Below are 12,536 nucleotides of genomic sequence, written 5' to 3' on the forward strand. Positions count from 1 at the left end.
TGCTTTTAACATGTCAATTTCAACAGATCGAAAAGCAAAGACGAGCTCTCAAAACAAAGAATCGCAGCCTCAACGCTACTTAAGCGCACTCCCTCCAAATTAACTCTAAAATAGATAGGCCCTAATAGCGTAACTAAGACATGCAACTTACATGTGAAGGTGGAGGTCTGCAGGAGGTGAAAGTCTGCAGGCTGGAAGTGTCCATTTCTCATGAACAAGAAGCGCAGCGTCATAGAAACCGTGCGAAGCTGCGCCGATCGAGCAGCCACTCAACGCTTCCCACCAAAAGGTCCTCCTTATCTCCTTACCGCTCTTTCCCGTCGCGACCGAAGCAGTGGAGAGGAGAAAAATGGAAGAAAAAAAAAACAATCGCCATCTATGCGCCCGCTTGTTGCCGGTCCCTTCCCTGTGAATGCTGCCCGGTGGAGGCGACCTGCTTCTCTCTCTTGCTCCCCTGCCCCCCAGGCACCGCACTTGCTCGCTCGTAGCTGAAGCGCTTTTTCAACTACTACCACCACTTCCAGAGGAGGCGAAAAAAAGCGCAATCCTGTATGATCGGCATCTGGCCAGCATGAAGCCGCTGTCTCTTTATCCCTGGTCGAGCCAGCATTGACGAGGTTGGCAACATAGGTCGGCCACAGCTCTTCACATTATTGGCTCCCAGCGATCTACCGAGGGCCATTTTTGCTTACCTTACATTCTCTGTGAAAATCCAACAACTGTACAAGATCAAGTATTAGTGGCGGTCAAAGAATACAGGCACAACTTGCAAACAAGGCAGAGAAGGGCAAAACATAAGAACCAAGGAAGTGTAAAAAGTGAATGATTGCGAAACAAACTGTGATCGCACAGTGTAAACCCGCCATCGTTGCTTAGTGGCTATGATGTTGGGCTGCTGAGCACGAGGTCACCGGATCAAATCCTGGCCACAGCAGCCGCATTTCGATGGGGGTGAAATGCGAAAACACCCGTGTACTTGAATTTAGGTGCACGTTAAACCCCAGGTGGTTCAAATTATTCCAGAGTCCCCCACTAGGGCGTGCCTCATATCAGTTCGTGGTTATTTCACGTAAAACCCCATAATTTTATATATTGTGCACTTCTATATATATATTGTGCACACTTATATATTGTGCATTTTATATATTGGGCATTTATTGTGCACTTCTTCATCATCTGTACATTATCATCATCATGCGTGTGCCCCTCATCTTCATCGCGTGTGCGGGCGCATCATCATCAGTGTGGACTGTCGAAGGCTGTTGAGGCTGGTTGTGGACGCCGCCCTTCTTCGCCGTGTCATCTCTCGGGCTCAATAAAGGTCCGACCTTACTGTGACGTCACAAGTGGTGGAGGTGCTTCTTGGTTCCCCGTCCTCTACGCCCCTGGCCTACTCCCTGGAGCTTCGTTCGGGTCGCCGCTTGTGCCCACTGTCCGTCAGCATGTCGCAGGACGAGCAGCCTGGCGCTTCTACCCTAACCATCCCGCCTCCACAAGCCGCACCTTCTGTGATCATCAGCGGCCACCAGCGCGATCCCCATCTGTTCGCTGGTCTTCGTGGTGAAGATGCTGAGGACTGGCTGGATGATTACGAGCGCGTAAGCTCTGCTAATCGGTGGGATGATCCCCACAAGCTCCGCCATGTCTCGTTCTACCTGACCGGTGTGGCGAAGACCTGGTTTTTCAACCATGAGGTTGATTTCACCGATTGGACGAACTTCAAGCAGCAACTACGGCAAGTTTTCGGCACGCCGGCGGTTCGCTGCGCCCTTGCGAAGAAAACTCTGGATGCTCGCAAACAACACTCTGGCGAGTCCTACACATCGTACATCGAGGATGTGCTTGCACTCTGTCACCGTGTCAATGTTGCCATGGCTGAGTCAGACCGGATATGCCATGTTCTTAAAGGTATTGGGACTGTGGCCTTCAACGCACTCGCAGTCAAGAACCCAGCTACCGTCGCTGACATCGTCTTGACGTGCCAGCGCCTCGACGAGCTCGAGTCCGTACGCTTGCAGCCGGACTTCAGCGAACACCGTTCTGCGGCAGACCCCGACTTGCGCTTGATGATCCGGGCGATCATACGTGAACAACTTCAATCTCTTGGCTTGTCATCTTCGTTGATGATTCCTGCTCAGCCTTCTGGTGCACCATTGCGCGACGTCATCAGAGAGGAACTTGCGTCAATGACCTGCGCTGCGAATGTGGACCCTCCGGCCCCTCGCACCGTACCAACATACGCGCAGGTTGCTGCCGCGCCTCCGACTAGTGTACGTCCAACGTTGCCTCTACCCACATACACGCAGGTTGGTGTCGCTCCTCCGGCCAATGTCCCCTCAATACCAATTGAGCCGTCATCGCCCCATCTGACCGCACTATCTCACAGCACACCGAGTGCCCCTTACTACCCGCCTTGGCGACCGTCTCGTCCTACCTGTTATTACTGTGGTTATCGCGGCCATATATCACGTTTTTGCCGCAAGCGCCAACAAGATGAGCGTCGCGGGTACGACCTGTGTGAACGCGATGCGTATTCTGGTGGGGCCTATTACCAAAGCCGTCGTTACACTTCCCCTCCGCGCCGTTCCCCATCTCCGCCCGCAACGACCGAGACGCCGAATGGTTACCGTACCACCAGACGCCGATCACCATCGCCCTTCCGCCGCTCCTCGTCACCGCTTCGGCCTGCCTCTTTCACCTCTGACCGCCGCCCGGAAAACTAAGTAATGCAGTTTTCGGAGGAAAAACTGCATTCACAGACAGGACTACAATTCCTCCAGCGCGCCCTTGTAATATGATGTCCGTGTTTGTTGAAGGTGTGCACGTTGAAGCTTTGGTGGACACCGGTGCGACTTTATCTGTTATGCATTCCGATTTGTGTAGGCGTCTCAGGAAAGTTACGACGCCTTATGATGGACCCGCGCTTGTTGCAGCTCAAGGGAAAGCAATCCGCCCTTCCGCGTTTTGTACAGTGCGTGTATCCATCGATGGCATCGTCCACTACATACAATTTGCTGTGCTGTCGCCCTGCTCCCACCAGCTCATTCTAGGATGGGATTTCCTTGCCTCTGCTTCTGCTGCTATATGTTGTGGGCAAGGTGTCGTACATATGACCGACACCGACTATTCGCTCGGCGATGAACCGCACCAGCCACTTCGTCTACTCGCTGCAAAAGATACCGAGCTCCCTCCAGGCTGTCAGCAAATTCTGACCATCACGTCCGACGCCATCGACCATGGCGATGTGTTAGTGTTACCTTGTGCGCGTTGGCTCACAAAAGGGATAGCCATTGTTTCAGGCCTAGTTAGGTTCGATAATGGATCTGTGCTTCTCGAAGCAAGGAACACAACACCTGAGAAAATTCTACTTCCTAAAGGCACCACTTTGGCTTGCATTGCTGATTCCAAGCCTCTCTCTGTCGTTCCCCTCAAGGCGGCTCCCTCTGAAATCCCTCCTGCTGGACATCCTGCCTCTACCTCCGCTCTTGCTGCTGTAATCAGCTCGGACTTGACTCCTTCGCAGACGCAACAGCTCCTTGCCTTGTTGAAGAAGTATGAAGGTTCATTTGACGCCCATTCTTCGACATTGGGACAGACGACCGTCACAGCGCATCGGATTCAGACAGACGGCAGATCCATCGTGCGTCGCCGGCCGTATCGCGTGTCTCTAGCTGAGCGCAAAATTATTGAGCAAAACGTCGCCGACATGCTGCAACGTGAGATAATTCGCCCCTCTGCTAGCCCTTGGTCGTCTCCCATTGTTTTGGTCCGAAAAAAAGATGGCTCCGTGCGTTTCTGTGTAGATTATCGAGCGCTCAACAAGATCACGCGCAAGGATGTGTACCCCATGCCTCGCATTGACGATGCCCTCGATTCCCTGCAAGGTGCTGAGTACTTCTCCAGTCTTGATATGCGTTCAGGTTACTGGCAAATACCGATGCACGAAGCCGACAAAGAAAAAACAGCGTTTGCAACCCCAGATGGTCTTTACGAGTTCAACGTCATGCCCTTCGGCCTCTGCAATGCCCCCGCAACTTTTGAGCGCATGATCGACACCGTTCTGCGTGGCCTGAAGTGGAAGACCTGTTTGTGCTATCTGGATGATATCGTTATTTTCTCGTCGACATTTGCACAGCACCTGCAACGTCTCGACGAGGTTCTCACGTGCATAGCCAGTGCTGGTCTTCAGCTCAACACCAAAAAGTGTCATTTTGCAAGCAAGATGATCAAGGTCTTAGGTCATATTGTAAGCAAGGATGGTATTCGACCTGATCCTGACAAGATTTCGGCGGTGCTTCACTTTCCTCGTCCAGAAAAGACCAAGGACCTACGCAGTTTCCTCGGCATCGCTTCCTATTTTCGCCGATTTATTCGCGATTTCGCCTCTATAGCTGCACCTTTACACCACTTACTTCGTTCTGGTGCTCCCTTCGTGTGGTCACCTGAAAGTGAATCTGCCTTTGACCAGCTAAAGGGCGCCCTCACATCTCAGCCTGTCCTGTGTCATTTTGATGAGACTGCTCCCACACTCTTGCACACGGATGCCAGCGGCCATGGCATCGGTGCTGTGCTCCTCCAGCGAGACAACTCTTCGCGTGAGAGAGTCGTTGCGTATGCCAGCCGCGTGCTCACACCTGCCGAGAAGAACTATACCATCACCGAGCAGGAGTGCCTCGCTGTCGTTTGGTCCGTCCAGAAATTTCGCCCTTATCTCCACGGTCGCCATTTTACCATCGTGACGGATCACCACGCCTTATGCTGGCTTTCCACACTCAAGAACTTGTCAGGGCGTCTTGGTCGCTGGATTCTTCGTATCCAAGAATATGACTTTGAAATCATCTACAAGTCTGGTAAGAAGCACCAAGACGCAGACGCTCTTTCTCGCTGCCCCCTTCCTCCAGCCGCACTCATCAATGGTTCCGCCACCGCCTCCAGTGACGCACACACTGACGTCTCTTCTACGGCGGTTTTGTCCTTCGCCACTCTTGATCATCTCACTTCGCACGACCATGCATCATTTTCGTCTCAACAACTCGCTGACTCGTACTGTCGCCGTATTATAGACCACCTTCGTGGAGCTTCGCGCCCGCCTAACGCCCGGCTTTGTCGACAGCTGACACAATTTAAGCTTGAAAACTCCGTGCTGTACCGCCGTATCCACCATCCTGATGGACGACGCTGGTTGCCCGTGCTACCTCGTTGCCTTCGTGCACGTGTCCTTCAGGCCTTTCATGACGATTTGACTGCTGGCCACCTTGGCATCCAGAAAACTTACGACCGCATAAGAAGTCGCTTCTACTGGCCTGGCCTGTCTACCAGTGTGGCGAGATACGTCACTTCCTGCGCCATTTGTCAGCGTCGCAAACGTCCAACATCAGCTCCTGCCGGACAACTACTACCGGTCTCATGTCCTGCGGAACCATTTGAGGTTGTTGGCATCGATCTATATGGGCCACTTCCCATGACTCCCGCCGGTAGTCGATGGATAGTGACCGCCGTCGACCACCTGACGCGCTATGCCGAAACAGCCTGTGTAAGTTCAACATCGGCTTCCGAAGTCGCTGCCTTCATTCTTCAATCCATCATCCTGCGCCATGGCGCCCCTCGTGTCCTTCTGAGCGACCGCGGAAAGACATTCCTTTCCCAACTAGTAGGCGAAGTGCTCAAAGCCTCTGGCACCACTCACAAGACTACATCAAGTTATCATCCTCAGACCAACGGCCTGACTGAGCGGTTTCATCGTACGCTCTCTGACATGATAGCCGCCTATATTCAACCCGATCACAGAAACTGGGACACAATTTTGCCATTCGTCACCTTCGCGTATAACACCGCCGTTCAACGCACAACCGGTTACTCGCCATTCTACCTCGTTTATGGCCGTTCACCCAGTTCCTTTCTCGATGTTTCATTCTTCTCTGCCCCTGTCAGTCCATCTCGATCTTCCTGCGAAGAATATGTTTCCCGCCTCGTCCATTGTCGCCAGCATGCCCGCGTCAACACCGCAGCCAGGCAGCGGGACCGCAAGGATCATTATGACGCATATCATCGCGTAGTATTCTACCAGCCTGGCGATGAAGTGCTGCTCTGGACACCAGTTCGCACTCCTGGGTTGTGCGAGAAGTTTCAGTGTCAGTTTATTGGCCCCTACACGGTCCTGGAAATGACTTCTCCAGTTAATTATCGCGTGACCCCTGTTGTTTCCTCAACTGACCGCCGTTGCCGCTCTACCGAAGTGGTCCACGTTTCTCGTATGAAGCCCTTCACGCGGCGTTCCCCGTACCTTTAGGCAGCGGCCAGGATGGCCGCTTTCGCGCGAGGGAAATTAGTGTGGGCATTTATTGTGCACTTCTTCATCATCTGTACATTATCATCATCATGCGTGTGCCCCTCATCTTCATCGCGCGTGCGGGCGCATCATCATCAGTGTGGACTGTCGAAGGCTGTTCAGGCTGGTTGTGGACGCCGCCCTTCTTCGCCGTGTCGTCTCTCGGGCTCAATAAAGGTCCGACCTTACTGTGACGTCACAATATACGTAGTGTGACAGAGGTTAACATGAGTGCATATTTGTGAGTTGATGGGACTTTTCATTGTTCGACGGCGCTATTGGGAAGGACATTCCTTAAGTGAAGTTATGTTCGCGGACGCTTTTAAAATTGTAAGCATAACAAAGCCCAGCCAAGATGACTAACCTCAATAATTGGTAGGCTCATAATGTTCTGACCTTGCAATTAAGACTTGGAGATTGACTCCAACCGAATAAGGAAATTTACTAGCCCGACGTTTCGGAACCAATTCGGCTCCTTCTGCAGGGGGTATTCTTCGGAGGTGGCGGTGTGCCGCTTTTAAAAGGTCCGTCGTAACAAAGGAGAGGAAGGGGGAGAGAGCGTAAGGTGGAGACACTTGGCAGGGCACCTGCTCTAGACAGACAAATAGGGGGTTGGGGGGGGGGCTTCGGCGTCGCTGGTCGGCTGGTTTGACCGATGCTGACCTTTAGTCGCGGGAATGCGTTGACGAGAGACAGGGGGGGGGGGGGGGGACGAGTTGTTTTGGTGTTGCTGACCTAGAGCATCATCCCTTCGTCGCGTCTGCAAGGCCATGAACATACAAAGAAGGAAGAATGCCCTTCACACGGTTTATATTACCCGCCGTGTTCTGAATGTGCCAAGACTCGAGTAGTAGCCTTTTTCGCCAGTTTGTCTCTGTTTGAAGGATTTGGGTTTCTTGGAAAGAAATCTAGTGGTCGGCGCCTTCGGAATGTTCGGCGACGGCGCTGCGTATTCGGTTGAATGTTCTGACGTCGTTTTCATGTTGTCTGATTCTTTCTTTTAAATTTTTGATTTCCCCGATGTACGACGCCGGACAGTCGGCACAGCTGATTTTATAGACAGCGCCTTGAGCTTTTTCTTTTGGTGGACGGTCTTTTGGTTTAGGAATGAGGATATTTAAAGTGTTCATCAGTTTATGCGCGACTTTGAGGCCTTCTTTTTTCAATATTCGGCTGAGAGCTTCGCTTTGACGTATGGGATGGACTCCGTTGTATAGCCGTTCCTTTTGAGTTCGTTGAGAACTGTTCTCCTTTCTTTCTTTTGATCTGATTCCAATGTGCAATGAGTTTCGACTCTTTTCAATAAAGAATTTACGACCGATGCCTTGTGTTTTCTTAACAGAAGCGACTTCAGTCCTGGCAAAAGGTCATAAATTCAACGTTACCACAGATAACCTCCCCCTGCCCAAGATTGTCGCCGCCCTCGAGAGCGGCATCCAGCAGCTGGACCCTAAAGTGCGGGAACCGCTCAGAATAAAAGCAATAGGCATAATAAGGTGCAATAACAACTGCCGAAGAGAAAGAAACTTGTCGTCTGACGAAATAAGAGCGCTGCGATTACTGAGGGAAGATGGGGACATTGTAATTCTACCAGCGGACAAGGGCAACTCAACCGTCGTGTTAAACATGCAGGACTACGAGGAAAAGGCGTCCACCCTCAGTAACAGCCAAGACTACGAAAAATTAAAAAAGGACCCCACCACAAGGACCCAATCAGTACTGAATAAGACGCTGGTCGAAATTTTCCGAAACCACCCAAATTCTCGAAATATTCATCTAAAATTAATGTGCAGGAACGGGTCTGCACCCGCCTTTTACGGCTTGCCAAAACTCCATAAACCCGGAATCCCCTTACGGCCAATCGTAGACTTTTCATGCTCCCCACTTCGATCACTATCCACATACTTGCACCAGATTATATCACCACTCACCGGAAGGACAGCATCCCACGTGCGCAACCCCGAAAACTTCATCAAGCTCATATCAAATGTACGCCTCGAAGATGATGAATGCCTGGTCTCTTTTGATGTGATCTCTTTGTTCACCAGAGTACCCATTCAGTTAGCTATATCCGCAACAAGGGATGCCCTGGAACGCGACGACACACTCGACGAGAGAACCCCCTTGAGTGTAGACGAGATCTGCCGCCTTCTCGAGCTATGCCTATCAAATACCTACTTCACCTTCCGAGGCAGCTACTACAAGCAGGTGAAAGGAACTCCCATGGGGGCCTCAATTTCCGTCACCATGGCTAACCTAACTATGGAAAATATCGAAGGCAGAGCTCTGAGTACTTTTTCCCCGAAGCTACTACTCGAGTCTTGGCACATTCAGAACACGGCGGGTAATATAAACCGCATGAAGGGCATTCTTCCTTCTTTGTATGTTCATGGCCTTGCAGACGCGACGAAGGGAAGAAAGGACCCCCCCGCCCTAGGTCAGCAACACCAAAACAACTCGCCCCCCCCCCCCCCCCCCCCCGTCTCTCGTCAACGCATTCCCGCGACTAAAGGGCGCCCAGCATCGGTCAACCCAGCCGACCAGCGACGCCGAAGCCCCCCCACCCCACCCCCACCACCTATTTGTCTGTCTAGAGCAGGTGCCCTGCCAAGTGTCTCCACCTTACGCTCTCTCCCCCTTCCGCTCCTTTGTTACGACGGACCTTTTAAAAGCGGCACACCGCCACCTCCGAAGAATACCCCCTGAAGAAAGAGCCGAATTGGTTCTGAAACGTCGGGCTAGTAAATTTCCTTATTTGGTTGGAGTCAATCTCTAAGTCTTAATCAATTTTCCCAACCAGACAGGTAATTCTGTCGAAATGTTTAGCTTCTGACCTTGCAATTGTTTACAAAGGAACTGTTGTACGTTGCATTTTATAATCTCACACTCTTTGATATTTGTGAGGGTAATTAAGCAATTGATAGTGTTAACTTTGTATTATGAACCTTGTTTTGAGTGTTCACCTGTCAAGTGAAGGGTTATAGCCACTGGTTGTGCAGAGGCGTGTAAGCACTATATGACTGTAAGTACATTACTTTTGGAGCGAAATGCGAGAAATGCTTGGTGTATTGCATTTCTGTTTCTGAAGTGAGTAGTTCCTAATCCCTTTTAACACAGCAGGCATTTTAGACGCCAAGGAAAAAGAAATAGTTCTTGTTTTCTCGCACAGTTCACTTCGGTTTTGTTCGTGTACTGTTGAGGTTCACCATAGTAATCGACTCGCCGTGGTACAGCGGTAGACTTGTGGCGATGGCAGTAGACCACTGAGCTCAAGGGCGCCAGTTCAATCCCGGCAGTAGCGGATGCATTTCAGCAGGGGTGAAATGCGAAAACTCTTGTGTACTTAGGCTTAGGTGCACGTTAAAGAACCTCAGGTGGTTAGAATTACTCTGGAGTCCCTGACTACAGCGTGCCTCAGATCATGGTTTGTTCTGAAGTAGGTAATCTTGACTGGTTAACTAGAACCCTTCAGTGACAGTTGAACAGCCCAGGCGCTGGTTTAACACATAAAGCCTCCTGCATTACTATTTCAGAATTTACCATTACGGATGATAGTGATGTGTGAAGGAAGTAAGCTATTTTTTTTTTCTCCTTGCTAGCAGAAAAGGCTTTTGAAAATTCTTATGGCAGTAGACTCAGGGATGCATAATGTGTCAAAGACTTCCTGCAAATTTGTTGACACTCTCTTGAAAGCAAGCAGTAATTGAGTACCACGAGTTAACACTATTTTTCTGGTGTTGCTTTGCCTCCAATGCTGCTGCTGCTACTCTATGTTTGGGGCAGGACTACAATGTGGAGGAGCAGACGACAGTGCATGCGGTACGCTCGGCCAATGGCGAGGCGTACATGAGTGCAGAGGTATGCTGTCCCCTGGGTGAAGGAATCGTCACCTCACAGCTCACCGAAGAGGAGCACCTGGCACGCAAAACAGGTAGGGATGCTCTAGCTGTGTCAACTTAGGAAGTGAGGCCTACAGACTGCCAATTACCAAGTCTTGTTTGCACAGGGAAAGCCAAAATAATGATAGAAACTGCACTAGAAATGAGAGTTAACCTCAGTTAACACCAACGTATCATTTTTCATATGCTCAATTCAACGCCTCCATACTCGGATTTAAAGAGGCCCTGCAATGCTCCCAAGAAGTTGGGCGGCACCAATAGCAACATCATGATGTGGAGGTTCTGTGTGAATGACGTGACATCGATGTGTGGCACCATGATCATTTGTTAACAATGTAATGTGCACTTTACGTTCGCACAATATGGTGAGTACTACAAGAAAGCTACAGCATTACACTTTACAACCATTTTAAGTATCGCCTAGTTATCACACAGCCATGACCAAAGTATTGCAACCGTGGGGATGAAGCATCTGCATGCTGAGCACACATCGCACGGCAACGTCTGCCTCGCGGAATATGTTCTTGCCACACACGTGGCCTCCACGATGGGGACCCGCCTGATTGTGCGGTGCAGTGAACAAGGATGAGCAGGCTTGACAACCATGGCCTTGTGAACTTGCTTTACATAACATCACGATGCTCTGCAGCTATTGTGCGCAACACTACCACATCACGGAAAAATAAAATGGGGCATCCAGAGCCGTCAAAATTTGAGCTGAGAGTTACTCTCATATTGCTTGTATTTTAAGTTTATGTGACCGATAACTTGGGCTTGTGTGTGGTAATTATCACAATTCCTCGTGCTTCTATGACATGCTAAGAAAAGGTCTAGAGCAGAAATGGTGCCATAGCAAATTTTGTTTATATGCTGGAAGTTGGTATGTGCCATCTAAGGAGTGTTCTATCACAACACTTTTTCAAATTAGTTCATTAATAGCAGAGATATAAATATTTCAAGTGCTGCAAACCCATGATTTCTGGAGGCGAGCGCTACCGCCAACACGACACTCTCTCCACTTGCACCCATCTAGCCTCCGCAAGCGAAATTCCTTCGCTGCATTCTCCCATACCGATTGCATGGCGAATACATCATGGGCCCCGACTTCTTCTTTATTATCTCTTTCTCGCGGGTTTTTGCTGAGTGGTGCACTTCTAGTACGGTCGCGTCTGTGAGCTGTTGTGCTTGTCTCGTTTCGCGCAACAGACGATTTTGTGCGCTCTTCACGAGAACACCTGACTAACGGTATCAGTCAGTGCCACAGTCATGAGCACTGAGTCAGGTGTCAGAGAATGAAAGAGCACGATGGCGGCTCTGGAACACGGTAGAAAATGACATAGTTTCGTTCTCTGCGCGTGACTGCATGACGTGGGAACAAGCAGATGAAACCGAAGTACGTGTCTTTCTTGCTACGGTACGAAGTAAAACAAAAACACACAGACATTCAGTTTGTGCACAGTGTATGTTTCATTATTTCTCTAAACTTTAATTCGTCTATTGAAACGTAATAACTGATGTTGCCTTGAATAATTCTCAAAGTCACGTGCCACTAAGAGTGACGTCATAGCACGGCGATGTACTTAGGCGCACTTGCGCGATCGACGTCCAGCTGGCAGCGTGGCGCTCACGAGGAGAAGGGCAAATGGCGTTTGGTTTGAAATTTCAGCTCTTGCGCGCGGCACCTAGGGATGTAATACTTAGCAGATGTGATCGTTAACGTGCATTGTATGCACTGAGCGTTTCAGCTCTAAATGGCCAGACCTGGTGAGGGGCCCTTTAAGAATAAAGATGCTGCGTGTGGGTGTAAACCATGGATGGAGGAAATTTTGGGGAAGAGCAAGAAAACTTGACACACAACTCACTGGGGGCATTTTTCATATGAAGAGCCAATGAATGTGTCATCGGTATAGATACGATATCATGGCATACCTGCCAAGTCTCCCGGAGACTCCCGGATTTGGACGATTTTTTCCAGTTGTACGGTTGACAGGAAAATCTCTCAGAAATTGCTGTTGTGACCCGTTCCTGCATCCATTGCTTTGTCAGGCCACATTGGCAAAAGAAAAAAAAGAACCCAACTCAATCTAATCCGATTAGAAGTCCATCGTACAAAACATTGTAGGGAAACCCTATACATGCGCTATTTCGTTAACCGCAGAGCCACTCCTTACGCTGACGGGGTTGTTGGGTGCCCTAGTGGCCCTAGCCTCATTAAGCTAGCGAGCGAATGCCGCGTTCCGCCACTAGCAACACTAGACTCTCCATTGTTCTCCTCGGCGTCATCCGCTCTGGCATTGCGTAGGCCTACG

General features: G+C 50.3%; 1 protein-coding gene across 7 annotated transcripts in view; it reads left to right on the forward strand.

Moving 5' to 3' along the window:
* LOC119437595 (E3 ubiquitin-protein ligase parkin-like) overlaps nt 1-12,536 on the forward strand; it is a 201,664-nt gene that overhangs the window by 4,679 nt on the left and 184,449 nt on the right. For all 7 annotated transcript variants that reach the window (XR_007465206.1, XR_007465205.1, XM_049660737.1 and 4 more), the window contains exon 2: nt 10,112-10,259. Coding sequence is in view for 5 of the 7 variants with exons in the window: in XM_049660737.1 (XP_049516694.1) it covers nt 10,112-10,259 (148 nt within the window). In the remaining 2 variants the exon portion in view is untranslated. The remainder of the gene's footprint in view (nt 1-10,111; nt 10,260-12,536) is intronic.

This window comes from Dermacentor silvarum, chromosome 1, assembly GCF_013339745.2.
Source record: "Dermacentor silvarum isolate Dsil-2018 chromosome 1, BIME_Dsil_1.4, whole genome shotgun sequence".
In the NCBI taxonomy this organism is placed as follows: Eukaryota; Metazoa; Arthropoda; class Arachnida; order Ixodida; family Ixodidae; genus Dermacentor; species Dermacentor silvarum.